Raw genomic sequence first — 27419 nt, 5'->3', positions numbered from 1 at the left:
GATGGGATGGGATGGGATGGGATGGGATGGGATGGGGTAGGATAGAGTAGGGTAGGGTAGGATAAGACAGGACGGGACGGGATAGGACGGGGCAGGACGGGATGGGATGGGATAGGATGGGATAGGGTAGGATAGGATAGGATAGCACAGGGTAGGGTAGGATAGGGTAGGGTAGGATGGGATGGGATAGGATAGGATGGGATGGGATGGGATAGAACGGGATGGGACAGGATGGGATGGGATGGGATAGGATAGAGTAGGGTAGGACAGGATAGGACGGGACAGGACGGGACAGGACAGGATAGGATAGGACAGGATGGGACACGATAGGACAGGATAGGAAAGGACGGGACAGGATAGGATAGGATGGGAGGGGAGGGGATGGGATGGGATAGGGTAGGATAGGATAGCACAGGGTAGGATAGGGTATGGTAGGATAGCGTAGAGTAGGATGGGATGGGATGGGATTAGGATGGAATGGGATGGGATAGGGTAGGGTAGGATAGGATATGGGGATATCTCTTATGTGGAGTGGGTCAGTGTGCAGAAGAACGGATGGGGAGCGAAGGTGGGGAGATAAGGTGGGGCGCTGAGGGCAAGGGGGGTCCCTGAGGGCAAGGGGGCCTCTGAGGGAATGGAAGGGGAGGGTATAAGGGCATGGGAGGGGGTCTAAGGGCATGGAGAGGGGGTCTACGGGCATAGAGGGGGGCTCTCAGGGGCGGTCCAGGGGCATGGGGGTGGTTCTAGGGGCATGGAGGAGGGAATCTAAGGACATCGGGGGTGGGGACCTAAGTGCCAGGAGTGGGGCACTAGGACCCTGGGCGGCCGCCAGGCCCTGCGGGGCAGGACTCGGGAAGCCGAGACCTGGAGGGGGGCGCTAGGACCCGCGCGGCCCCGGGCTCTCCCCTCAGTTGGGAGCGGGGCAGGCCCTGCGGTGCGGGCCCCAGGCCCTCCGAGGACTCCATTCCCCAGCATGCCCCGCGCTCTATCCCCGCCCCTCCTCCTGACGGACGGCGCGGTACAGCCAATCAGCTCGCGGCGCCGGCGGGGCGGGGCGGAAAATGTGCGCGCGGGGCGGGCGGCGGCGGGGGAAGATGGCGGCGGCTGCGGGCCGGTGGCGGGCCGGGCTGTGGCTGCTGGCCGTGGCGCTGCGGCTGGGCGGGCCGCGGGCCGAGCAGACCGAGGAGCACCTGAAGCGGGAGCACTCGCTCTCCAAGCCCTACCAGGGTGAGCGGGGCGGGGTCCGGTACCGGGGGTCGGGGGTCCGGTACCCGGGGTCGGGGGTCTGGTACCGGGGGTTGGGGGTCGGCGGGGCCGGGTACCGGATTTGGGGTGCCGGGATTTGGGGTACCGGGGTTTTGGGTGCTCGGTACGGGGACTGGGGGCACCCGGTACCGGGTTTTGGGGTACCGGAGGCTTTTGGGGGGTCTGGGGGCCCGGTACCGGATTTGGGGTGCTGGAATTTGGGGTACTGGGGTTTTCGGTGCCCAGTGCGGGGTTTGGGGGCATTCGGTACCGGGTTTTGGGGTACCAGGGGTCGGGGGGTGCCCGGTACCGGGGCTCGGTGTGTGGTGTTGGGGTGCTGCTATTTGGGGTACTGGGGCTTTGGGTGCCCGGTACGAGGATTTGGGGCGCTCTGTACCGGGTTTTGGGGTATCGGAGGCTTTTGGGGGGTCCGGTACTGGGGGTCTTGGGGCCCGGGACCGGATTTGGGGTGCCGGTATTTGGGGTTCTGGGGTTTTGGGTGCCTGGTATAGGGATTTGGGGCACCCCGTACCGGATTTTGGGGTACTGGGGTTTTGGGGGAGCTGGTACCGGGGTTTTTGGGGGGTCTGGTGCTGGGTTTAAGGTGAGGGGCTTTTGGGATGCTGGGGTCTTTGGGGTGCCTGATGTGGGGGGGTTGGGATGCCTGCTGCCAGGGGTTTTGGGGTGCTCACTACCGGGATTTGGCTGCCCGTTATGTGGTTTTAGGGGTCCAGGGATTTGGGGTGCTGGGTTTTGGGATTCCCAGTACCGGGTTTTGGGGCGTGGAGGATTTGGGGTGCCCATTATGTGGTTTTGGGGTTCCAGGAATTTGGGGTGTGGGGCTTTTAGAGTGCCCAGTACCCGGGTTTGGAGTGTCAAGTACTGGGTTTTGGGTGTGGGGGATTTGGGGCCCCCGATGCAGGGGATTTGGGGTGCCTGGTACCGGGGTTTGGGTGCCCGGTATGTGGTTTTGGGGTCCTGGCGGTTTTGGGTACCTGGTACCGAGTTTTGGGGCACTGGGGGTTTCGGGGAGCCCAGTGCGAAGTTTTGGAATGCCGGGGCCTGGGGATTTGGGGTGCCCAGTGTAGGGATTTGGGGCATCCAGTACTGGGTTTTGGGTGCCTGGTGTGTGGGTTTTGGGTGCTGGGGATTTTGGGGTGCCCAGCATGGGGGGGTTGGGGTGCCAGGTTTAGGGTGCAGGGGCTTTGGGGTTCCTGGTACTGGGATTTGGTGCGCCTGGTGTGGGGGTTTGGGTGTCAGGGCTTTGGGGCATCTGGTGCCAAGTTTGGGGTGCGGGGGTTTTGGGGTGCCCAGCGCAGGGATTTGGGGTGTTGAGGTTTTGGGGTACCCGGGCTTTGGGGGCATCTGGTGCGGGGCTTTGGGGTGCCTGGGCCTTGGTGCCTGGGCTTTGGGGCACGAGGGATTTGGGGTGTCCGGGCCCTGGGGCTTTGGGGTGCCGAGGTTTTGGGGTGCCCGGGAGCCAGGATTTGGGGTGCCCGGTAGCGACCGCGTGTGTGGGCCGGCAGGCGTGGGCTCGGCCAGCTCGGGGCTGTGGGACCTGCAGGGCAACGCCATGGTGATGACGCAGTACATCCGCCTCACCCCCGACGCGCAGAGCAAGCGGGGCGCCGTCTGGAACCGCGTGGTGAGCCCCGGGCTGGGGGGCACCGGGGTTTTGGGGGGGCTGGGGGTACCCGCTGCGGGGTGGGGGAACGGGGTGGGTGAGGGAAGGGGTCCGGAGGGAGAGCTTTTGGGGTCGGGGGGCAGGTGGAAGGGGGGTTCGGGCCTGGAAAATGGGGTGAATTTGGGGGAGGTGGGGGGGGGGGCTGGGAAAAGGGGGGTTGGGGAGCTGGGGGTGTGGGGCGGTAGTGGTTGGGGGATTTGGGGGAGCTGGGGGACGGGTGGGGGTCAAATTAGGGCAACGGGGGAGGTTTGGGGGGCCAGGCCAGCAGGTAGGAGGGCGTTATTGGGGTGCGGGGGAGGTTGGGTTTGAGGGTCCGGGGTAAAGGGAGGGGAAATGGGGGGGATTTGGGGGGTAGGGAGAGGGGGGCAGTGGGAATGGGGCTGGGGGCCCGGTGAGGGCAGGGGACTGGGGCCGGGGGCAGCAACGCCGAGATGTGCAGCACGTGGCTCGGGGATTCCTGTGTGGGCTGAGCCCCTTTTGGGGTGACTGCTCTGAGGGGGGGGTCCCGGCGTGGATCTGGGGGGGGTCTTGGGCTGCCCCACCCAGAGCCCTTCCTATAAAACGCTGGGGGAGGTTTGGGTCTGGGGTTTTCAGTCCTTTTATCGGCTCCCACAAAATATCGCTGCCTGTGCGAGGCTCAGCTGCCGCCGGGCTTATCGCGTTCCGCGCCCGTTCCCGCAGGGAGTTCGTTTGCAGCTCGAGCAATAATTGGCGCAATTAGGAAGGCAGAGCTGCTCCCCGGGCTGCTCCTGCTGTCGCTCACCCAGGCGCGAGTTACAGACCCCGCCACTTGCCGTCACCCCAGAGTAGTGCGAGCCCGGAATTGTTTCCTTGGCTCCTCATAGCCCTGGGCAACGACCGACTCCCTCGGCCTAATGATGTCTCTCGAGGTTAATTAGGACATTAATTATCCTCGCTCCCATCCGAAGCCCGGGGCAGCGCCGTCTGCTGCCTGGGGAAATGGGGAGCGTCCGTGCGCCCGCGGGTTCGACGGGGCCGCGGGCTGTCGCGGTGGTGGTCGCTGCCTGACCCTCGGTGCTGGGAGGCGTTGGGGGGCCCCCGGGGGCGCCCCGATTTCACGCGCTCGTTCCTCCTCCTGCAGCCGTGCTACCTCCGCGACTGGGAGATGCAGGTGCACTTCAAAATCCACGGGCAAGGCAAGAAGAACCTGAACGGCGACGGCTTTGCCATCTGGTACACCAAGGACCGCATGCAGCCAGGTGAAGGCAGCGGGGCCGGGGCTGTGCCCGCAGGGGACGGGGATGGTGCGGTGCCGCCTCCTCGAGGCGCTGCCTCTCCTACTCTGCGCGCTGCCTCGGGAGCCCTCTGCGGAATTGCGGCGCTGTGGGGCCTGAGGGCTGCTTTCCCTTCACGCTGGCAGGCCCAAAAGGGGGTAACAGCCGTGAGAGATGCGTGGCGCTGGGGGTGTGGGGGGTCCCTGGGAGGCTGGAGCCTGCCCAGCGCCTTTGGGAATTGTTTGCCTCGATCTCGGGGCATGCAGGGCGGTGTAAGTGGAAGCACGGGGCTTCAGCTAGTAAGGACTGGGCTGGGGAGGAAGCTGAAGGCTGGCCCAGCGCAGGGCAGGGGGTTTAACCTGTCCCTCTGACCTCCCCGCCTGTGGCACCGCGGGTCTGTGCGCTCCATTATCCGCACAAGGCTGCGTGGAGCCCTGGAGTGCCCGGCTCTGGCGTGTGAAGCCCAGTTCCGCGAGGTGACATCGGCCCCTCACGTAGGAACAGGCAAAGCTGGGGGCAGAAGAGCCCCCCCAGTGATCCCCATCAGCCTTTGGCCTGGGTCTCCCTGCCACCGTGGTGTCAGCAAGCCTTTGCATGCCCTGACCCTTTACGCCTCGCTAACTCAGCTTGCAGCGGGTTTCCCTCAGTGATTTGGAAGTAAACTTGACCCTGGGCAAGCTGGAGAGCACCCGCCTCGCTACCCGGTGCAGAGAGCGATGCGAAGGAACTCGTAAACCAACCCTGCCTGGCGTTGCAATGCCTTCCTCGCCTCGCGCCATCATTCACAGCCCGTTTTATTTCTTCTAGGACCTGTCTTTGGAAGCAAGGATAACTTCCTGGGCCTGGGGGTGTTTGTGGACACCTACCCGAACGAGGAGAAGCAGCAGGAGGTGAGCGAGGGGCGATGGCCGTCGCCGTGCTGCTCGCCGGGTGCCTGCCGAGCGTGGCACGGGCAGCGCTGGCTCAGCACCCAGGTTACGGCCTCGCAGCTGGTGCAGCCCTTCACCCGCACGGCGAGGTGGGATGGGTTTGGGCTCCTAACTCAGAGGCCAGCTGGCTACAAGCGGACGCTGCTCGGCTTCCTTTGCGCCCTTTCCCTCTCTGTGTAGTTGGCTTCTGCCCAGGGAAGCGATAACCTCTCAGACAGGTGAGAAGCTGCGGGGTGGTTTTGTTGTCAGCTTCACCCAGGGGAAAAAAGCCTGGGGTAGGAGAAAATTCGTGGATCTCATCACCTCCGCGTGGCGAGCTCCTGTGCTTTCTGAAGGCTGCTGGCAAGCGGCAGTTGAGGGGAAGCTGTACCGTGAGCCTGGTCCTTGTAGACCTTGAGCAGAGCAGCAGGCCAGCGGCCAACCCCAGCCTGCCGAGCTGATTTATGGCAGCCAGCCAGCAGGACCTGCTCCGGGGCGTGCAGCGTGACTGTGCTGTGTCCCTGAAAGGTGCCCATCTGAAGACCTTTGGGTCCGTGATGCGTTGTTTGTTTGCCTGGGGTTTATTGGTTTCTGTGGAGAAGAGGGCGCAGAGGCAGTTAGAAGCGGGCTCCACCCGTCCTGATGCTGGAGTCAGTTTTGTCAGCCCGAAAACAAAGCTGGCCCTGCCCTCGATTCCAGCTGCCCCTAGAAAACAGGCGTTGTTTTACTGTTTCGCCCCAAGATGTTGGCACCAACCACCCCACAGCACCACCGTCATTCTTCACCGCGGTCCCCAAGGGAGAGGGGGCACCGTTTGGATGCGCCCTGGCCTTGGAGCTGCTGAGCAAACGTTGAGTAACCGGCTGCTTCTGCTCAGACGTTACCAGCAACCTGCCCTGGCACGGGGGCGGACTTTGTGCCCACAGCAGCGCCTTCCCGTTACTGGCACTGCTCGGGGACTGGCGTGGCGGTGGGTAGGTGAGGCCGTCCTCTTGACGTGCAGGGCTGTGGCCGTGCTTTTCTGGGGTAAAGAGGCACAGCAGCCTTTATTTAAACAAAATAAAATGGTTTATGGGATGTGTATGGCTTTACAGCATAGTCAGCAGCCGGAGGGGCTGCCCTCCTGCGACCGAATGAGAAAGGACAGAGGTGGAGAAGCGCCGATCAGGCGTGGGGGCTGGCAGCTGCTTTATCTCCGTTAAAAGTTAAAGAAGTGTTTTATTATTGAGGGAAGGGGGCGGGTGGCTTGCGGGACCCTTGGGAGCTGTTGGGGAGCTGTCGGTCGTGGTCAGTGTCAGGGCCTGTGCTCGGGGCACGTGGCTTTGCGCAGGGGAGCGGCTGTGCTGCACGTTGAGGAGGAGAAACGTGGTGCACGAGGGGGCTTCTGCCCACCCGTGCTGCTTCCTAGCCCTGTGCCCCGGGATTTGGGACCTGGCCCCTACAAACCCCCTCCGCTAGGCAGGTAGCGTGCTGAGCTCTGCAGGGAGGAACTTCCCAGGTTGCGAGTTAATCCTAAACTCTGGTCCGTGACCATTTTGCTTCTGTGCTCTTTCTTGCTTTGCGATAACCCTGGACTCGCAGGCTCAGAAGAGGAGGTACAGCCCGGGAAATCAGGTACTTGCTCTTGCCAACCTACTCGTTTCCAAGCTCTTTGGCTTCGCCTCGTTTCCCCGTGAGGGAATTCCCTCATCCCGGCTCCAGAAATCCCCGTGCGACCAGGGAGGCAGGCGTGGGAGCTGCTCTCCATCCCAGCTGCTCGGTAGCCACGGCTGACCCAGAGGAAGGCTGGAGGGTGGCGAGGGATCGCGGTCAGCTGCTGAGCCCAGTTTGGGGAGGCACAGATGGGGAGCGAAGGAGTTTGGGGTGTGCAGGGTGGCGCGGCTCTTCACCCCGCAGGTGTGCCGTGACGCTGACACGGAGTGGGCAGAGCAGCCGGGGGGGGAGAGCCCCGAATTCACCCCCAGCCTTGCCCCCGCAGCGCGTCTTCCCCTACATCTCTGCCATGGTGAACAACGGCTCGCTCACCTACGACCACGACCGGGACGGGAGGCCCACGGAGCTGGGGGGCTGCACGGCCATGGTGCGCAACCTCAACCACGACACCTTCCTGGTGATCCGCTACGTCAAGAGGAGGCTGACGGTGAGTGAGGATGGCCGGGGCCGAGCGGGCAGCCCCCCAGCCCCCCGGTGCTACCGCAGCCTCCTCTCCTTCAGGTGATGATTGACATCGATGGCAAGCACGAGTGGCGGGACTGCATCGACGTGCCAGGCGTGCGCTTGCCCCGCGGGTACTACTTCGGGACCTCCTCTGTCACTGGAGACCTCTCAGGTACCGCCACGGGGCCCCGAGTGGCGCTTCCCAAGCAGCTCTGGCAGGACTTAAGCAGCTTTGGGTGCTGGAGGTGCAGCTGGGTATGTGGCGGGGCTCGTGGATGCGCCCGAAATCTCTCCGTGCTTTAGGCACCCCCAGGCTGTGAGCCTTGGTTCTTCGTCTTGCAGCAATTCCCTAGGAGCCAAATCCCCGGTCTGGGTGTGCTGCGCCCCCGAGCACTTTGCTTGAGCTCCTTCTGCCACCGGGTTAGGCTGACGGTGACACCCAGACGGTGACAGGGACACGGCCAGGCTTCAGCCAGCATCTCAGAGCAAACAGCAGAGAAACACGAGGGGCCGTCTCCAAAATGTGTGCCCTGGGAGGAGTAACGCAGAGCGAGCACTGAAAATCTCTTCCTGTGCTCTCCTGGCTCGACCCGTAGTGGTTGGCGGGGCCTGAGGGCAGTGCTGGAGGTAACTGCACCCCGGGGGTTAAAACACGGGGGTGCTGTGCTGCCTCTCCAGGTGTAGTTCTCGTAGCGCTTTGGATTTCCCAGCCCAAGAGCGATGTTGAGGAAGGGACCGGCCAGGTGTGTCTGGAAGCAGTGGTGCAACAAGGGCTGATGGAAATCGGGTTTGGCAGGGAGCTGAAGCCCTCTGCTTTGCTTTTCTCACTTCTTGCAGCGCTGCTTGGGGTGCCGGGAGGCCTGAAGTTACCCCGCTGTGTCTCTTTCAGCAGGTTTTAGCCCGATTTTGAGTTATGCCCCTACAAAAGCGCATTGATGGCCAGTGTCCGGGCCCATTGTTGGCTCCAACAAAAGTTCCTTTTCTTCCTCAGATCTCTGCCTAATGCCCTGGGAGCTCGCAGGCTGGCGTGGAGCACTCGCCTTGTCCCACTAATAACTCCGCAGTCACGAGCAAAGGAAATAGGGTCATGTGAGGCTGGTTCTAACACGCTCTTTTTGGGTGGCTGAATGCTTTGGGGTCAGATGATCTCCCGGTCTGGGCTGTTGTTTCTCGGTTTAAGTAGCTTAAAAGTTCCCCTTGGAAGTGCTGGAAGAGGGCCCCGTGCTGGGCACAGCTTTCAGCCCAGCGTGGACCCTGCCCCGAGAGGTGAGTTCTCCCCGTGGCAGGGGACAGCCGGCGGCCTGGGGCTGGCGTCCGAGTTGTGACGTGCCACCGGTGGCACTCAGGTCCCCGGCCGGAGCCGTGCCGGTCGGTGGCACCTCAGGACGTGTCTCTGCTCTGCTTGCAGACAACCACGACATCATCTCGCTGAAGCTTTACCAGCTGACGGTGGAGCGGACGCCGGAGGAGGAGAAGCGGGACAGGGAGGTGTACCTGCCCGTGGTGGACAACCTGAAGCTGCCGGGCAGTAAGTAGGAGCAGGGGGAAGAACAGGGGCAGAAGGACCTGCGGGGTCATGGAGCAGAAACCACGGCGCATCACCAGCAAACCAGCCGAGCTCCAGCTGGGATCAGGAGGCCCGTGCCCAGATTTCTCTCGCCCGCTGTGCCACAATCTGGGTCACCGCCTGCCTTCGTTTGGCACAGGCACGCTTGGAGGAGAAGTGCTGCCCCCCAGAGCGTGCCGGGCTAACCGTGGTCACGGCATCACCGAAACGAGGTGTGCTGGTCTGCCGAAACCTCACGGAGGCTTGGGCCCTGGTGGTGTTTGCTCCTGTCCAGAAATGCCCCTCCTCGCGTGTCCGCTGGCTGCGTTGCGAGGCTCTCACCAGCCCACAGGGCACCCAGAGCCTCGTTCCCAGCCATAGGAGCTCTTCCCACCGGTTTTGTGTCCTTCCGAATGAGCTCCCTGCAGGAAAACCCATGGCCGAAGCGGTGGCAGGACGGGGGCGAGCTGATCGTCCAGCTCACGGCCGTTCTTCTTCCTCTGTCTCGCAGTGGAGGCGCCGCTGGAGCCCATGAGCGGCCTGGCTCTCTTCCTAATCGTCTTCTTCTCCCTCGTTGCCATCGTCTTCGCCATCGTTATCGGAGTCATTGTCTACAACAAGTGGCAGGAGCAGAGCCGGAAACACTTCTATTGACTTGGGAGCCTGCCTGGGATGGCCCCTCGCTAGCCACACCCTGGCTCCCATCCCAGGCTGGCCAGAGCGCGATGGACCCGGCCTCGTGGCAGGGCCCCCGGTGTCCCCAAAGCCCCAGCGGGGACGGCCGCCGTTTCTCGTCAGGCTCCAGGACCCCCCTGGTGCGAGCGGGGACCCCCGGCGCGGCGTGGCTGGGGCCGGGTGCTGCGGGGACGGAGCCGCCGTCCCCTGAGGGTTTCCTGGGAGCAGGAGCCTCGCTCTGGGAGCTGTTGGGGACTGGGCTGTGGGGTTGTGGCAGCGCCGAGCCGCCTCTCTGCTCTCCGGGGAATACAGAGGTCACTGCTTCGGCTGTGAAATCCCGGCTGAGAGCATCGCAGCAAGCAGAGCCCGGCCAAGCGCCTGCGTTCCTCGCCAGGCTCCGACGACAGCCCCTCTGCAGCGGTTTCCTTTCTAGGAGGGGTTTGCCGAGCTGCTCATCCCCCCCCCAGCTGCTTTTTAGGCCGTCTTTAGAGACCGGACTGCTTTTCCTTGGCACCTTGAGCTCCCCCCACCACCGCACAACCCCTCTGGGTCCCTTCAGCCTCCCCGGTTTGGTGTTTTCGGGCTGCTGACGGATTTCCCCATCCCAGGCAGCTCGAGCTGGCAGTCTGCCTGGCCGCTGGGGGCTTAATTCCGTGCTCCCCTCTTTTACCGCCCGTTTGCTGCTGCTGCTGCCCCCCGGGGCTCGGCCCCTCTCCCCGCTCCAGCATGCCGCTGCCTCCGCACACCTCCCGCACCGGTGCCGTCCGCATGCCGTGTCGTGGCTTCGCCGGATTTCCCCGGGGCTCCCCCTCGCTGCGTCCCGACCCCGCCGAGGAGGAGCCGAGCTGCGCGGGCCTCTCGGAGCCGCAGCTCCCGCTGCCCTTCAGGGAGCTGTAGTTTATTCCTACCTCAGCGCCTTCTTGCTGTGTTTCTCTCGCCGGCGGTCGCCAGAAGGAACGGCGCGGCCGGTTTTGCCCCCAAAGGGACGGGGTGGCCGCCTTCTCCCCCGGGGACTGCCTCGAGCTCCTGTGGTCGCTTTCCCAGTGCGAGGGGTGGTGGCAGGGGGTCCCCGGAGGGACCCAGGAGAGGGAAAAATGAGGTCGCTTTGTCCCAGGAGCCTCCCAGCAGCTCTGGGCACGTCCAGATGGCGAAATCTCTGCAGCACCCTCCTTGCTGGGGCCCTGGGGCAGGGCTGGGAGCCGTGTCCTCCGCACCCTGCTGCTTCCCGGGGTGCTTTCTGACCCAGCCAGGTCCCAGCCCGCGGGGAGCGGTGTTTTTTTGTGAGCAACCACTGCTTTTTTGGCAGAAAGCTGCCGCCGGGGTAGGTGGAAGCTTTTTTAGAAGTGCCCAGGCGTTCTTGTGGCCTGAAAGGACTATTTCTGGCGTTTTGCCTCTGTTTTTTTGCCTGATGACCAGGAGTGAAATGCGTGCGCCTCTTCCCAGAGCTGTTACTGGTGTCTTGGAATAAACGTTGGTGTGTGTGACGTGGCCGCTGCTCTCCTTGGGACGACCCAGCCCCAGCACCCCAGGGCGCCATCCTGGCCCCGTGGTGCCTTGCTCCCCGAGATGAAGCCGGCAGAGTCGGGGGATGATGCTCTGCCCGTCATTTGGGTCCCATTTTATTAAAGAGGTGACACCGGGGGGTGGCAGCCCCTCGGCAATCCCCACACCCAGCATCCTCGTGCCCCGGGGGTGTCCCCGAGCAGGGCTGGCCCCTCAGGGCTTGCTTGCACTGCCGAAGAGCTGCCAGCCTTGCAGAGGGTTCACCAGCTTCATGGCCAAATAACCCTGCGGGGGACAGAGAGGGGGGCTCGGGGGGGCTCTGGGGCTGGCAGGGGGAGGGATGGGGAGGGACTGCGCTCACCGGTGCGGCGTAGACGAAGGCGAGTATGAGGGCGAGGAGCAGCAGCAGGGCCAGCCCCAGCACGATGCGGCAGCGGTGCCGGTGCCAGAGGCCGTAGCGCAGGCTGCGCAGCGGTGCCTGCAGCCACAGGAACGACCACTCCGGCCTCCTGCAACGACACCCAGCTGGGGGCACCCACCGCCACCCCCCTGCACCCCTTTTTTTTTTGGGTGGGGGCTCCACGCGGGGGCTTACACGGGTGGCTGTAGGGCCGGGTACATGTTGGGCTCCTCTCGTCCTTTCCCTGCCGGCCGCTCTTCTGCCTCCTTGGCCTTCAGCAGCTCCAGGCTCAGCTCCAGCTTACCCTGAAGGGGGGGATGGATTCGGGGGGTGGGGGCCGGGATTTGTGCCCCCCTCCCATCGCCGCCCACCCTTTCCCCACCCCTCCTGCTGTACCGAGAGGCGCCGCTTGCCGCCCTCCTGCACCGTGCAGGGCCACCACCCCTTCACCCGCTTCTGCTGGAAAAGGGAGAGGTGGGGGGGTCCCCGCGCCCCCCGCCAGGGCCAGCGGCTCGGCCGCGGCGTCAGGGCGCAGTCCTGGGGGCGCCGGGCTGGCTGCGGCAGCCGGCTGAGCTCCAGCTCCAGGACGCCTGCATGGGGGGGAAAAGCCAAAACGTGGGTGCCCCCATCACCCGTGGGTGCCCCCCTCCGCCCCAGCAGCCGCTGGGCAGGGAGCTGGGGTCTCACCCAAAAAGTCATCGGCCGTGAACACGTCGTTGTCCCACACTTGGAGGATGAGCTTGGGGGGCAGCTTCTGCACCGTCTCGTCCAGGCTCCAAAAATGCTCCTGAATAGAGGGAAGGAAGGGTGGGTCGTGCTTGGTGCCCCGCCCAGCCCCATGCCTGCCCCAGGGGAACCCCGGCACCTTTCGGGGCAGGACGCAGAGCCGCTCGGCCACCAGGTACTCGAAGGGGAAGACGAAGCGCCAGTTGAAGCTGCCGTCCCCTTGCAGCGAGCGGTAGTGCACGTCCGTCCTCTGCCTCTGCTCCTCCAGCCCGTCCAGCCACCTGCCATGCCCCGGGGGGACGGGACGTGGCTGTCACCCTTGTCCCCATCCCCACCACCGGGCCCCCGGCGGTGGCTGTGGCTCACCCGGTGACGTAGATGTCGCTCATCCTCTGCCCGGCCACGTTGGTGTCCCTCAGGTCCACGTCCCGCGTGTTCCACACCACGCAGCGCAGCTCGTACCTGGAGGGGGACGGGGACGTGCCACCTCCCACCCCCAGGGGACGTCCCTGTCCCCCAGCGGGGTGCTCACCTCTGGGGTTTGCGGGGGGTGATGTCGACGGGGGGGCCGGGGGGCCCAAGGCTGGCAGGGAAGACGTCCACCCACATCTGCACCTTGCCCTGCACCATGGGGCGGCGGGAGGCTGGTACCGGCACCCTTGTCCCTGTGCCGCTGTCCCCCTCCGTCCCAGGGTGTCCCCAATGTCCCTGCCACCTGCCCTCAGCATCCCCCCTTGGCCTGGGGTCCCTGTCACCCCAGGGTTCCCCTTATTCCCCCAGCACCCAACCAAGTCACCCCAGTGTCCCCATTGTGTATCCCTTTATGGCTCAGGGTCCCTATCTTACCCCCCTGCTGGTGTCCCTGTCTGTCGGGGGGGTCCCTGTCACCCCAGGGTCCCCGTTGTACTCCCTAGCATCCCTTCATGCCCTAAAGTCCCCATAACCCTTGGGTCCCTCCCCAGCCATGTCCCCATCACCCCAGGGTCCCCATCACCTCTCTTCAGCACCCCCCCCTGCCCAGGAGCCCCTGTCACAATAGGGTCCTTGTCACCCCAGGGTCCCCACCTTCCCCCCCCCCCGTCCCTCTGTGCCCCAGGATCCCCGTCTCCCCGCCGTCCTGGCATCCCCACCTGCTCCAGCCCGGGCTGGGTGCTGTTGTAGAGGGTCCGCGTCTCGAGGTGCTCGGGGACGAGGTGACAGGCGCGGAGCACGTGCAGGGCCAGGCGCTCCCGGGGCGCCCCAGGGTGCCGGTGTGCGGGGGGGCCGCTCTCTGCAAGGCCGAGCCCTCGCACCACCGGAGGGGCCCCGTGATCCCTCCCCAGCACCCCCGGACCCCGACGCACCGAAATGGCTGAGCAGGAAGGTGGAGCACCCAAAGGTGACGGCGGTGCCGTCGGCGCTGAATTCGGGTGCTGGCAGCCCCTGGGTGCGGGCGAAGTGCTCCAGAGCCCGGCTGGGGCTGAGCTGGTCCCTCCAGCGCCCAGGGCCAGCGCTGAGGGCACAGTGAAGGGGCTGGGGTCCGTGGTGTCCCCTTCCCAGTTCCCGGTGCCACTTGTTGTGCCCACCCCATAGCCCCGAGCCTGCCTGATCCCTTTATGCCCATCCTTGTGCCAGCCCCATCTCCTTGTTCATGTCTCCCTCTGCCCACCCGATCCCCCTGTCCCCTTCCCCCTTGTGCCACTGCCAGCTCCCTGTGCCCACCCCATCCCATGTCCTCGTGTCTGTGGGCCCCCCCTGCCCCATCTCCCCGGCCCCAGTTCCCCTGTGCCCATCCCTGTGCCAGCCCCATCCTCATCCCCCTGCACCCATCCTCTTGTACCCACCCTGTCCCCGTCTCCATGTGCCCATCCTGGTGCCTACCACATCCCAACTCCTTGTACCCATCCCCATGCCCACTGTCCCCATCTCCTGTCCCCATCCCCATGACCACCCCCATGTACCCCTTCATCCCCTTCGCCCCGTGCCCACCTTCCTGTGCCCTCCCCATCTCCTTGTCCCTATCCCTTTGTCCCGATCTCCTTGTCCCCATCTCCTCAGCTCCAACCCCTCTGCCCTCCCAGCCTCCTTGTCCCCATCTTCTTGTCCCCATCTCCTTGTCCCCATCTCCTTGTCCCCATTCCCCTGTGCCTGCTCCCTCCCCATCTCCCCACACTCAACCCCATGCCCCCACCCGTCCCTATCGCCCCGTCCCCCCCCAGGTCCCGGTGCCCCAGCGCCGTGCCCATCCTGGGGCACCCACGTGCGGTACAGGCGGGGCAGCCCGCAGTGGGCACGGAAGCGGGACAGCAGCCGGTTCTCCAGGTCGATGGTGGTGCTGCCGATCTCCTGGTCGGGAGGCAGCAGGTCGTAGTCCAGCAGCGAGACCCGCAGGTCCTTCTCCAGCGGGATGGTGCCCGTCACCTCGAACATCCTGGCAGCACGGTGCCGTCAGCCCCGGGGACCAGCACCCGTGGGCATGGGGACACCCAACGTTATGGGGACACCCAAGGGTATGGGGATACCCAAGGGCATGGGGACCCGCTGGCACAAGAATGGGGACCTACAGGCATGGACCTGCTGGCATGGGGACTTGGTGGCGTGGGGAACTGGTGGGATGGGGACCTCCTGGCACAGGGACCTGCTAGCACAGGGACTTGGTGACATGATGGCCTGGATTGTATGGGGACTCACCAGCATGGGGAATGGGGACTTCCTGGCATGGGGACCTGCTGGCATGGGAAACGGGGATCTGGTGGCACAAGGGTGTACTGGCATGGGAAGTAGGGTACAAGAATGGGGACCTAAAGGCATGGGGACCTGCTGGCCAAGGGACTTGGTGGCATGGTGACCTGGTGTTATGGAGACCTGTGGGCACTGGGAATGGGGCATCTGGTGGCACGGGGACCTGCTGGTATGGAGGCCTGGTGGTACGGGGACCTGCTGGTATGAGGGACAGGGATGTGGTGGCACAGGAACCCTCCAGCATGAGGAACAGGGACCCAGTGACATAGAGCCCTGCTGGCAGAGGAACTGGGGACATGGTGGCATGAGGACCTGACAGCCTGGGGACCCAGTGGCACAGGGACCAGGTGGCACGAGGAATGGGGACCTAATAGCTTGGGGACCTGGTGGCACCTGGACCTGGTGGCACGAGGAATGGGGACCCACCAGCACGGACCCTCATGGGACACCTCACCTGGGTGCCAGCCTGGTGCCACCCAGCAGTGGCAGTGCCACCACGCCACCCGCGCTGGCCCTACCTGCCGAAAACTGGCTCCACGGTGTTGGGCACGTACTGGTCCCGCTGGCCCAGCGTCTTCGCCCCCAGTGAGACACGGACGTAGGGGTCACACTGGCAGCGGTGGGGGGGACATCAGGGTGACCCGGGGGACATGGGGTGCAGGGGACACGGGGGTGGCCTTACCAGTCCGTTTCGGTCACGAGGGGACAAGTCGAAGGCGCGGACGATGTAGACGCGCACCAGGCACTGCTGGGGCTGGCTGGGGGGCAGCTCCTGGAAGTGGCGCGGCGGGGGGGGCACCCCGGGGTCCTCGGGCAGGGGGTAGAGACAGAAAAGCCCCTGGAGGTGGGGGGGGACAGCCCAGCTGTGCACCCCGAGGTGCCCTGGCCCTGCGTTTGGGGTCCCCAGGGGACACCGTGGGCTCTCACCTTGAACTCGCCCACAGGCACGGGGTCCTCCCCGGCCCCCAGTGGCCCCCCCGGCTGGTAGAGAGGAAAGGTCTGGCAGAAATCCTGCAGCCCCTCGAATTCGGGCACTGCCTCCAACTCGCAGCTGTAGACCTGGGGGCACAGAGGTGGCTGGTGGGGCTGGCACTGTCCCCACCGCTGTCCTCGTCCTTGTCCCCAGCCCCAGCTCAGCCCCATCCCTGTCTTGGTGCTTCTCTCCACCCAGTCCCCGTCCCCTTCTTTCTTCTTGTCCCCATCCCCAGCCTTGTCCCCATCCCCATCCCACCTTCCTTCCTGTCCCTGTCATTGTCCTCATCTTGTCTCCATCCCTGTCCCCATCCCCAGTCTTGTCCCCATCCCACTGCCTTCTTCATCATTGTCCTGTCTTTGTCTCCATCCTGTCCCTGTCCTCATCTCTTCTTCATCCTTGTCCCCCGCCTAGTCCCTGTCCCCTCCCCATCTTTATTTCTGTCCCCTCCCCACCTTTATTCCTGTCCCTGTCCTCGTCTTGTATTCATTCCTGTCCCCGTACCCATCCCATCCCCTTCTTCATCACTTTTCCTGTTCCTGTCCCCATCCCCATCACTGTTCCTAAAGCCACCCCATCTCTGTCCCAATCCTCTTCCCCACCCTTATCCCCATCCTATTCCCATCTCTGTTTTCATCCCCATCTTTGTCCTTGTCCCCTCCCCATCCCCATCCTTGTCCCCTACCCCAGCCCACCTTCAGGCTGTCCCTGTGTGTCCCCCGGTGGCTCTTTGCTGTGTCCCCCATAGCCGCGTAGAATTTGCTCCACCAGTCTCCTTCTTCCTCATCCTCTTCCTCCCTCTCCAGAGCCTGGTGGGGAGCAGGGTGAGGCGGGGAGGGGCAGCCCCGGTGCCCTTGGGGGCCCCCTTCCCGTGCCCACCTTGTCCGCAGCCCCCTTCTCAGCGGTGATCTTGGGCAGCATCTGCAGGGAGCAGAGGGGACACCTGGGGAACGGAGGTGGGGGGCCGGGGACCCCGCTGCGGGGCCAGCGCTGCCAGGACTGGGGTGGGGAGGGGCAGGGGGGGGACTTACCTGAGCGATCCTGTCCCAGGCAGCGGCTGTGCGGGGAGAGGGGAAAGAAATCCCAGAGAGGGGAAGAGACGGGCAGGGATGGGAAGGGATGGGGAAGGGGTGAGATTGGATGGGATGGGATGGGATGGGATGGGATGGGATGGGATGGGATGGGATGGGATGGGGTGGGGTGGGATGGGATGGGATGGGAAGGGGTGGGATGGGGAAGGGGTGGGATGGGGAAGGGGTGGGAAAGGGGTGGGGAAAGGGTGGGGAAGGGGTGGGAAGGGATAAGAAGTAATGAGAAGGGATGGGGAAGGAATAAGAAGGGATGGGAAGGGATGGGGAAGGGATGAGAAGGGTTGGGAAGGGATGGGGAAAGAATGGGAAGGGATGGGAAGGGCTGGGGAAGGGACAGGAAGAAATGGGGAAGGGAGGTACTCGGTATGGGGAAGGGATGGGAACAGATGGGGAAGGGAGGGGGAAAGGATGGGGAAGGGAAGGGGAAGAGAGGTACCAGGGATGGGGAAGGGGCTACCAGGGAGAGGGCAGACATGGGGCAGGAGGGTGCCGGGGATGGGCAGGGGCAGGGCAGGGCTATACCAGGGCCAGGGCTCGCTGGGGGGGCACCGGGTCCAGACAGCCGCCCCCCACCGTCGGGCTGGCAGCAGAAGCGCCCCAGGCCCCGCACGCACGCCTGCCCCACCTCGGGCCGGTACCCGAACCCCTGCGTGTCCAGCACCCGCAGCCGGAGGGGGGGCACGTACTCCTCCTCCGCCGGCAGGTGCTGGGGCCAAACCTCGCCGTCACCCCGGGTGCCGCCGGCAGCACCCACGGGTGGGCCGCCCCCCGTCCCCGCACCCTCACCAGCGGCAGCAGGAAGGCGTTGATGGGGAAGTTGGGGTTGGCAGCGAGGTCGGCGATGGGGGGCGTGCGCAGGACCTGGCCCCCGCACTGCACCTCCAGGCAGGGGGCGCGCACGGGCAGGGGGGAGCGGCCGCGCAGTCCCCGCAGCCCCCACGCCAGCACCTGCGGGGGTCCCACGTGGCTCCTGTCACCCCCCGGCACCTGTTCACCCCCCACCGTTGCCACTATCCCGTCTCCATCCTTTTCTTCATCCCTGTCCTTGTCCCCAGTCCCTTCTTCATCGCTGCCCCGTCTCCTCTCAGTCTCCATCCCTGACCTTGTCCCCATCCCATTTCCATTTCCATGTCCCATTCCTGTTTCCCCACCCCTGTCCCGATCTTGTCCCAGTCCTGTGCCCATCCCAGTCCCCATCCTATCTCCATCCCAGTCCCCATCCCCTCTCCATCCCAGTCCCCATCCCATCTCCATCCCAGTCCCCATCCCCTCTCCATCCCAGTCCCCATCCCATCTCCATCCCAGTCCCCATCCTGTTCTCTTCCCTGTCCCCATCCTGTCCCCATCCCTGCCCTGTCCTCATCCATATCCTTGTCCCCAGCCAGCCCATCCCCCCCCAAACTTCCTCCCACCCCATCTCCCTCCCTGTCCCCATCCCCGTCCCTGTCCCCGGGGTCACCTCGAGCGCCACCAGCCGCAGGAGGGGCCGGATGCCCAGGGGGACGCTGAAGGTGCCGTCCCTCCACGGCGGGGTGCTGAGCTGCGCCAGGGCCCCCTCCTGATGGGATCGGGGCGCACGAGAATGATGGGGACAGGTTCCGGGTGCCCCCACGCCACCCCCCTGCCCGCCCCTCACCTCAGCCTCGTGCAGCAGCTCGAAGGCAGCCAGCAGCTCCCCCGCCGGCCCTCCCGGCCCCTCCAGCGGGTAACGTCGCAGCCGGGGGGGCTGCCGGCGCCCCAGATCCAGCCACACATGCGGGGTGCACACGCACCTCCCCAGGAAACTGCCAGCACCCTGCAAGACAGCACCTGGGCGTGGGTGCCCCCCACCCATGGGTGTCCCCCACCCATGGGTGCCTCCCCCCCTGCCGTACCTCTCCTTCTTGGTCAAACACCTCCACCACCACGGCCGGGGGCTCGTCGCGGACCCCCCGGGGGTCCCCGTAAAGCAGCACCCGGTGGAAGAGCAGCGCCTGGTCCCAGCGTGGGTCCAGGGTGCGGGCGAGCACCCGGGTGCTCTGGCTGACGTGCACAAAGGACACGTGGGCGACGGGGTCTGCGGGAGCGGCACCCACCGTCAGCACCCTGGGGTGCCTGCTGGGGGGGTCCGGGGTGCCGGGGAGGGGTGGGGGGTCCCACCTGCCGTGGCCTTGGTGCCGTGGGGCACCAGCTCCAGTGCCTGGAAGAGGTAGCAGCGCAGCTGGAAGTAGCTGGGCCCTGTGGGAGAGCCAGGGGGTGGCAGGGGGTCCTGTAGCCCCCCCGGGACCCTCCCCTCCCAGCAGCCCGGCGCTCACGCTGGAAGGTGCAGAGGATGAGGGGCATGGGCTGCTGCGGGCGTCCCTGGCTCCTGGTCCCTGCTGCCGGCTGCTCGCCCTCCGGCACCGCCGCCTCCGCGCCCTGTGGGGTTGGGATGTGGGGCAGGGGGTCAGCCTTCCCCTGATGCCCCCATGTCCCCTGTCCCTGCATCCCAAAGCCCCTGGGTTCTGCTGTCCCCATATCCTGCTATCCCTGTGTTCCCTTGTCCCTGCATCCCCCATCCCTCCATCCCTCTCTCCCTCCAACCCTTCCTCCCTTTGTCCATCCCTCTGCCCTGCATCCCTGTCCCTCCATTTCACCATCCCTGTGTCCCTCTGTCCCTCCCTTTACCCCTGTCCCTCCATCCCTGTGTCCATCCCTCTGTCCTAGCATCCATCCATCCCTCTGTCCCTCCCTCCCTCCCTCCATCACCCCATCCCTTTCCCCCTCTGTCCCCCCATCCCACCACCCCCTGCCGCCCCCCACCCTCACAGCCCCCTCCCCAGCACCCCGTCCCCATTGCCCCCTGCCCAGCTCCCCCTTCACACGCTGGCGGCCGGGCGCTGCGGTACCGGGGAGCCCTCGAGGAGGAAGAGGGGGGCTACGGATGAGGACTGCGATGGCACCATGCGCCGGTGCCAGCAGCGCCGCCGGCACAGGTCCCCGGCGCGGGGCCGCAGGTGGAAGCGGCAGCCCCACAGGGTCGCGTACTCCCATGCCTCGTCCGCCGCCGGCGCTTCGGGGCTGTGCTGAGGGGACATGTGGCACGCAGGGGACGGTGGCACGGGGAGCAGATGGGGATGCTCAAGGCAGGGCACTGGTGGCTGTAGGCTTGTCCCTGCCACCTCATCCCTGCCACCTTGTTCTTGTCACCCCTATCCTGTCACCTCCCTTCCCTGCCACCCTGTCCCTGCCACCCCCTTCATGTCATCTCCATCCTGTCGCTCCCATCCCTGCCATCCCCATCCCCTCCACCCCATCCTCAGCACCCCCGATCCTGCCACCCCATTCCTGCCACCCTCCTATCTGCCACCCTGTCCCGGCCACCCAGTCCTTGTCACCTCCATCTCACCACCCCCTTCCTTGCCACCTTGTCCCTGCCACCCCCAACCTTGCCACCCCATCCCTGTGAACCCATCCCAGTGACACCATCCCTGCCACCCCCATCCCTGCCATCCCATCCCTGCCACCCCCATCCCTGCCACCCCATCCCTGCCACCCCATCCCTATGACCCCATCCCCGCCATCCCACTCCTTCTACCCCCACCCTGCCACCCCCGTCCCTGTCACCCTGTCCCCGCTGCCCCAACCAGCTGGAGAAAGGTGGCCACGTCCTGCTCCTGTCCCTGGGCGCTGGGCTCCCTGCGGCGGGTGCGCAGCCACCGCCGTCGCCGGTGCGTGTGGTACGTCTTCTCAGCAGGGTGCCATGCCAGTGGGGGGCTGCCGGGCGCTGCGCTTGCCCCGTACTCCCAGCCTGTGCCACCCGGGTGTCCTTGTCACCTCTGCCACCACCACCCTCCCCATGGTACCTGCTGGGGACGCCCGCTCACCGGCCTCATCCACGGCCCCTGCCACGTCCACCCGCCAGCCGTCGGTGACGTGCCAGCCTTGGGGACAAGCCACCTCCTCCTTGGGGGGCACCGCTGCACCAACCTGCATCGGGTGGGAGCTGAGCCCCGGCGCACTGGTGCCACCCCATTGGTGGCACCCCCAGTGTCCCTGTGTCACCCCTCACTCACGGCATCGGTGTTGGCCATGGCGGCGGGTCCCCAGTCCCCGCCGGGCTGCCGGCTCTCATTCTCGTAGACTTCCTCCAGCACCTCGCCCAGGTTGGCCTCGGTGTCTAGCAGCAGCCTGGGGACAGGGACAAACCGGTGTCACCTCCCCATCCCCTCCAGCTCAGCGCAGGGTCCCCAGGGTGCTCACCGCCGCTGTGGCTCCACAGCCCAGGGTCCGTCCCAGCGCCAGCCCTTGGGGGGCCGGATCCGGTGGCGGGGCAGCCCTGCTTTGCCAGTGATGTCGGAGAAGCTGGGGCGCCCCGGCAGCCCCCTCCCGCTCCACTTGCCCAGGAGCTTCGTTTGGTTTTCGTACTGCAGCAAGACCAGGGTGGGGGGCTCAGGGGGACGTCGGGGATGTCCCCATGTCACCGTGTCCCTCCCAGTGCTCACCGTCTCGGCATAGATGCGCAGGGTGCCCTCCAGGCACCGCGGCAGGTCCCGGCTCTCAGCCACGCGCCCCAGCCACAGCCGGACACGGAGCTGGGCATGGATGTGGCCCGAGGCCTGGGGGGACATGGGGGACAGGGGGGAGGATGTGGGGGGTGTGGGGGACATGGGAGACATGAGGGGACGTGGGGGAAGTGGGGGGACATGGGGGGACATGGGGGAACTCTGGGACATGGGAGATGTGGTGGGGACATGGGAGATGTGGTGGGGACATGGGAGATGTGGTGGGGACATGGGAGATGTGGATGGACATGGGGGACATGGGGAGATATAGACAAGGCACAAATGGAGCAGAGAGGGGACGTGGAGGAGACATGGCGGGGACAGGAGGAGCATGGAGGGGATGTGGAGGGGACACGGGACACAAAGGCGGCATGGAGAGGACATGGAGATGACGTGGTTGGGGCATGGAGGGGAGATAGAGCGGAACTGGAGGGGATGTGGAGGGGACGTGGAGGGGACATAGATGGGACATGGAGGGGAAGTGAAAGTGACATGGAGGTGACATTGATGGGACACTGAGGGGACATGGAGGGGATGTGGAAGTGACATGGAGGTGACACTGGTGGGACACAGAGGGGACACACAAAGGGGACACTGAGGGGACACGGCGGGGATGTGGGACACCCACGCTGCCCCCTACCCCCAAGAAGAGGGTCTGGGTCCGGCCGCAGAGCCTCCCGCAGGCAGCACGGCCGCGGGGCGAGAACGCCAGGCAGTGCGCGGGGATGCGGGCGCAGGCCACCCGCCGTGGCCCGCTCAGCAGCCACAGCAGCACGTCAGGGACACCGGCCTGCGGCTGGGGACGGGACGGGGCTGAGGGCAAAGCCCCAGGGCCAGGCACCAGAGAGGGGCCTCGAATTTGGGGCCTTCCCCTCACCTCGGCCGCCAGAGCGGCCACGCGGCCTAGCCAGGCCTCGGCCTCCGGTAGCAGCGCAGCCCAGCCACCGCGCGGGGGGCCGGCGGTCGCCGCCGCGGCCATGAGGCGCAGGAGGTGCAGGCGGGCGGCACGCAGCTCCGTGTCCAGCGGGGTTTTGGGGAGCTGCGCCTCCAGCACTGGCAGTGCCACTCTGCCGGATTGGGGACACCGGGATGGGGACAGCAGGGAGCATGCCGGGGATGCTTGCCCACAGAACTGCCCCATTTTGCACCAAAATGCCATGTTTCCAGCCCAGAAGTGTGCTGTTTTCCCACATAAATGCCACTTTTCTGCCCCTGAGATGTTTTGTTTCCTCCTAAAATGTTCAATTTACACCACAAAAGTGCCCCATTTTCCCTCAGATATGCCCCATTTCCCCCAGATATGCCCCATTTCCTCCCCCCTAAATATCCCATTTTCCACTAGAAATGTACTATGTCCCCCTAAAATGTCCTATTTCTACCCCAGAAGTGCCCCATATTATCCCAGAAATACCCCTTCTACTTGCAGATATGCCCCGTTTTCCCCCTGTCTCATTTCTACCCCAGAACTTCCCCATTTTCCCCCAGATATGCCCCATTTCCCCCTAAAATGCCCTGTTTCTCCCCAGAATTTTCCTGTTCCCCCTCAAATATCTAATTTTCACCCCAAAATGCCCCATTCACCCATAGATATGCCCCATTTTCCCCCATAAGTCCCATTTCCACCCCAGAAATTCCCCATATTCCACCCAATGCCCCATTTCCCCCCAAAATACCCATTTTGTCCCCCAAACATCCCATTTTTATCCCCAAATGACCCACTTTTTCCCTCCAACGCCCCATTTCCCCCAAAAAATGCCCCAGTGCAGCTCAGCGGGTGCTGGGTTCCCCTCCATGTCCCACCACCAGCACCCTGGGGGCTGCTGCGGGGCTGCCGGTGGGGATGTCTCAGGGGTGCTGCACCCTGGGGGACCCATGGGCCACCCATGGGTGCTCACCTGCAGTCCCGTGCCAGCTCCCGGAGCAGCCTCCTCCCGGCGTCCCCGCAGGTGGCCGTCCCCGCATCCCGCAGCGCGGCCACGTTTCCCTCCTGTGGAGCTCACCGCTGCCCAAAAACCGCCTGCGCTAGGTGCTCGCCCCCCGCCTCCCCCACCCATGGGTGCTCACCAGCCTCTGGGCCATGTTCTGCAGCAGGTTCGTGGCGTCCCAGCGGTAGCCGGCGTCCTCCCAAATGGAGGTGACGGCCACCACCGGCTTGGCGTCGTACCAGGGCAGGTAGTGGTAGCGATTGCCTGCGTCCACAGCAGGATCAGCATCCCCGTGGTGACCCGGGGGGGGGGACAGGGGCATCCCCTGTGCTCACCATCAAAGAGGGGGTGGCCGTGCGGGGTGGCGGAGGCAGCGGGGTGGCACGTGGGGTCACTGGTGTCCCCGTAGTTGCCGATGCTGAGCTCGAAGCGCAGCAGCTCGGGTGCGGGTGCCAGCATGGTGGCCGAGTAAAACACCCCGCACAGCCCGAAGCGGCGGCGCCGGGGCAGGAGGCGCTGGGGATAAAAAAGCCAAAACCCCCCAAATAAATACTGCTCCCCCCCTATTAAAAAGCAAAAGCCCCATCAGTGGCATGGCACCGTGTCCCCACCTGCACGCGGGCGACATCCTCGGGGGCGATGGTGTCCTGCTGGCGCCCATCTGGGCTCCCGGTGTGGGTGCTGAGCTCCAGTAGCACCCGGCCCCGGTACGCAACCCTGGTGTCCTGCAAAATAAAGGGGGGGGGAGAGCAGCTGGGGGCTGGTGTCCCCCCCCCCAGCATGGGTGCTATCCTCCCCCCCGCTGCACTCACGCTGGGGGTGCTGGGTCTCCTGGCAGGATCTGGCCGAGGGCCGTAGAATGGGAGGAAGCTGGGTCCAAAGCAGGGTAAGAAGCCAGAAACCCCCCCTGAGAGCAAAAAAGGGGGTTCAGTGGGGGGGAAGAAGGTGCTTGGGACCCCCCTGAGGTTGGACCCCGCTCACCTTGAAGCTCGGCGCCAGCAGAGGAGATTTGGGAGAGGTGCAGGGTGGCGGTGCCCAGGACCTTGGCGCGGGACCTACAGGTGGCAGCGATGGGTGGGGGGTGATGCCAGGGGCCCCCCCAAATTGGGGAGCACCCCACTTACCCACTGACGATGGCCAGCTCGATGGCATCACAGACGGGGGGCAGCTGCCGGGCAGAAAAATATTGGGGGGAAAGGACAGCGTTAATTAATAAGGGTTTTAATGGGGGTCCCCACCTGGGGAGTGCGGGGGGCACCTCACCCGCAGCGGGAAGAAGAGCACCTCGTTCCATGCAGGGTTGGCATCGGGGGGCATCACCCGGGTGCAGAGCTGGGGGGGGACACAGAAATCATCCCCTGCCCACCGCCAGCACCCATGGGTGCTCCCCACCACCCACCGTCCTGCCGGCGAAGCTGGCTCGCACCGCCGCCGCCACGAAGCCCCGCTTGCCGCTGGCCGGTAGCACCGCCGGGAGGTACGGCTGGGTCGGTTCCTCTGCACCGGGGAGGGGGGACAAGTGGGTACAGGGACACAAGGTGACACCCGTGTCCCCTGTCCCCGTGGCGCACCCTGGGGCAGGTCCTCGGCACGGTAGACACGGAGCTGGAGCGTGGCCACGCACGGGGTGAGCAGCGAAGGCTGCAGGAGGTTGGCCTCCACCTCCTCGCTCCCCGCCGGTTCCTCCGGCTCCTGGCGTGGGGGGCAAAAATAACCCAAAATCAAAAATAATAATTAAAAAAAAATCAGAGGTGCACACTAGGGGGGTTTCAGGGTGCTGGGCACGGTGCTCACCGCCACAGGCTCGCCGGCGCGGAGGACGGCCAGGCTGACGCGGAGGTAGCCGCAGGACCCGGCCTCGGGGCGCCGGGGGTGCTGCAGGCTCAGCCACTTCCAGCTCAGCCTGCGACCTGCCGCGGGGACACCCGTGTCACCTCCCCGGGGCGTGGTGACACCCCAAGGGGCACCCACCGCCCCACGGGGGGCTCACCTACCGGGCGCGTTGTAGACGGTGCTGACGTCCAGCTGTGGGGAAGCAAAAAGGGAGGAAAATGGCTATAATGGGGTTTTTCACCCCGTTTCCCTGCTGCCAGCCTCACCTTGAAGGCACCGATGGTGGCCTCAGCGCGGATGGCCCGGGAGTTGAGAACCTGTGGGGTCGGGGACAACGTCAGCGGCCACCCTGTTGTCACCGACCCCACAGGTGCCGCCGGCCCTGACCTGGACGTGGATGGGCACTGCTGCCAGCTGGACGGGCGTTAGGTGGAAATGCTGGGAAAACACCTAGAATTGGGCAAAACTGTGAGCGTGGTGGTGGGCGGGGAGGGGACACCGGTGGGTCCCCATCCCCTGGGGCCACCTCGTTGTAGTAGGGGTTGTTCCCCGCGCGGATCCTGGTCCTGAAGCGGTGCTCGCCGATGAGGACCGTCACCACCGGCTTGATGTCATTCCCCTGCAGCTGGTGGCCCTCGATCACCCTCACCCGCACCTACGGGACACGTGGGGACACGGTGGCCACTGTTTGGGACACCGCCCCGGGTGCCACCGCACCCTTGGGTGCCCTACCTGGAAATCCTCCTTCCTCTCCATCACAGGCTTAGCGTGGTGGTGTGGTGGCCCCGGTGGCACCCCGACGGCTGTCCCCACCGCCGGGGAGAGGCATGGGGGTGACAGGCAGGGCGCCACCCGTCCCTGCTGGTGTGGCGCGGTGTCCCCTGCTGCCACCTGGCCGGGGGGGATGTAGGAGCAGCGGACAGTGACAGTGGCCCCCGTGGGACGTCCCCGAGGGTCCAGCAGCGGGAGGTGGCTGAGGGCGAGCGGCAGCCCGGGCTCCTCCGCCAGCCGGCCCAGTGGCACCGTGGTGGCACCCAGTTCCCTGGGGGGACAGGGACGGTGAGCACGGCCACCTTGGGGACAGCACCCTGCGGTGCCCACCCATGGGTGCCACTCACCCCTGGGGTGCTGGCTGGCCCCAGTGCCGGAGGCGCAGGGCCAGGCTGGCCGAGGGGCGCAGGGGACGGGCACCCAGCGGCCACACCAGTGTCTGCAGGGCAGGTGACAGCGGTCAGCAGGGTGGCACGAGTGTCCCCATGCCACTGCTGGCTGTCCCCGTGCCACGTCACCTCGTTCCAGGTGGGGTTGCGCTCTGCCGGCACCACCCGGGTGCTCCTGGGGACACCTGGGGGGGGGACAGGAGGGACGGTGGCAGCAGCCTGCGTTGGCGACGTTGAGGTGGCACTGTCCCTGTCCCTGCACGCTGTCCCCACGTGTGGCTGGCACCGTCCCATCACAGGAGGATGCTCGATGCCATCCCATCCCGTGACGATGACCAATGCCACCCCATCCCACGACGATGGCCAATGCCAACCCATCTCATGGGGACAGCCACCGTGATGTCCCCCTGCCCCCCGGTACCTCTGAAGCGGGCGGACACATGCACGCCGGGCCCGGCGCCCGTGGCTGCCGGGATGTGGGCGCTGGCCACCAGCAGCTGCAGCATGGCTGTGTCCCCGTGCTGTGTCCCTGTGTTGTGTCCCCGTGCCACCAAGTGGCTGTCACCACGGCGCTGCCACCGGTCTGTGTTCTGGAACGACACCACATGCGCTGCGGTGGGGACAGGCAGGGACACTGCTGCTGTCAGCGGGTGTCCCCGTGTCACCAGGCACCTCTGCCACCGTGCACCCATGTCACCCTGTGCCATGTCCATGCGTGGCCATGTCACTGTGCTGTGTCACTTTCTGCGCGTCCCTGTGTCCCTGCATCACGCCGTAACCCATCTGTGCATACCTGTGTCACTGCGTCCCCGTGTCCCTGTGTCCCCATGTCTGTGTCCCCGCATCCGTGTGTCCCCACATCTCTGTGTCCCCATGTCCACATGTCCCTGTGTCCCCATGTCTTAGTGTCCCACGTCACTGAGTCCATGTACCCCATGTCACTGCATCCCCATGTCTGTGTCCCCATGTCCCTATGTGCGTGTGCCCCTTGTCACTACATGCCTGTGCCTGTTCCTGTGCCCTCGTGCTCATGTGCCCCCATGTCCCCATGTCTGTGTGTCCTTGTGTCCCCACATCCATGTGCCCCATGTCCCCGTGTCCCCACATCCGTGTG

The 27419-nt window shown here is 65.4% G+C and overlaps 2 protein-coding genes across 8 annotated transcripts; one reads left to right on the top strand and one right to left on the bottom strand.

Moving 5' to 3' along the window:
• Nucleotides 1-805: 805 nt before the first annotated feature.
• On the top strand, nucleotides 806-10934 carry LMAN2L (lectin, mannose binding 2 like). 7 transcript variants are annotated; one of them, XM_083811546.1, is made up of 9 exons: nucleotides 821-1227; nucleotides 2772-2890; nucleotides 4032-4149; nucleotides 4972-5054; nucleotides 6654-6686; nucleotides 7051-7212; nucleotides 7287-7401; nucleotides 8221-8318; nucleotides 8638-8756. In XM_083811546.1, exons 1-8 carry the CDS (start codon nucleotides 1062-1064, stop codon nucleotides 8280-8282), a joined length of 858 nt encoding a protein of 285 aa, XP_083667672.1. In that variant the 5' UTR covers nucleotides 821-1061; the 3' UTR covers nucleotides 8283-8318; nucleotides 8638-8756. The 7 variants fall into 7 exon arrangements, 6 of the variants coding, with proteins under 6 accessions (XP_083667671.1, XP_083667672.1, XP_083667674.1 ...); XR_014575411.1 differs by adding an exon at nucleotides 9287-9316 and having other exon boundaries at nucleotides 822-1227; nucleotides 8221-8757; XM_083811547.1 differs by lacking the exon at nucleotides 8221-8318 and adding an exon at nucleotides 9287-10934 and having other exon boundaries at nucleotides 833-1227; nucleotides 2810-2890; nucleotides 8638-8757.
• FER1L5 (fer-1 like family member 5) lies at nucleotides 10555-26811 on the bottom strand (the record flags this gene model as incomplete). Its single annotated transcript, XM_083811758.1, is given in 39 exon segments — nucleotides 10555-11238; nucleotides 11315-11478; nucleotides 11549-11658; nucleotides 11750-11943; nucleotides 12041-12360; nucleotides 12446-12541; nucleotides 12612-12700; nucleotides 13210-13704; nucleotides 14033-14489; nucleotides 15255-15410; nucleotides 15483-15859; nucleotides 16469-16694; nucleotides 16805-16830; nucleotides 17651-17812; nucleotides 18324-18920; nucleotides 19004-19261; nucleotides 19732-20024; nucleotides 20710-20812; nucleotides 20899-21013; nucleotides 21086-21249; nucleotides 21328-21441; nucleotides 21959-22183; nucleotides 22265-22454; nucleotides 23283-23374; nucleotides 23452-23576; nucleotides 23648-23782; nucleotides 23784-24037; nucleotides 24125-24367; nucleotides 24437-24480; nucleotides 24576-25004; nucleotides 25107-25222; nucleotides 25307-25337; nucleotides 25412-25462; nucleotides 25533-25595; nucleotides 25672-25800; nucleotides 25878-26187; nucleotides 26264-26355; nucleotides 26435-26490; nucleotides 26727-26811. Coding segments are annotated over 39 exon segments (7371 nt in total). The 3' UTR covers nucleotides 10555-11053.
• Between the last annotated feature and the right edge of the window lie 608 nt (nucleotides 26812-27419).

The sequence above is a fragment of the Anser anser genome (assembly GCF_964211835.1).
Source record: "Anser anser genome assembly, chromosome: 26".
Lineage (NCBI taxonomy): Eukaryota > Metazoa > Chordata > Aves > Anseriformes > Anatidae > Anser > Anser anser.
The sequence above is the reverse complement of the archived record's forward strand: the minus strand, read 5'-3'. Positions and strand labels throughout refer to the sequence as shown.

Excerpts from the sequence above, each read along its gene's own strand:
- LMAN2L (XM_083811543.1), top strand. The coding sequence starts at position 1,062 with ATGTGCGCGCGGGGCGGGCGGCGGCGGGGGAAGATGGCGGCGGCTGCG. Across the intron at positions 1,228-2,771 it reads GCTCTCCAAGCCCTACCAGG|GCGTGGGCTCGGCCAGCTCG; the intron begins GTGAGCGGGGCG and ends GTGGGCCGGCAG. Across the intron at positions 4,150-4,971 it reads CAAGGACCGCATGCAGCCAG|GACCTGTCTTTGGAAGCAAG; the intron begins GTGAAGGCAGCG and ends TATTTCTTCTAG.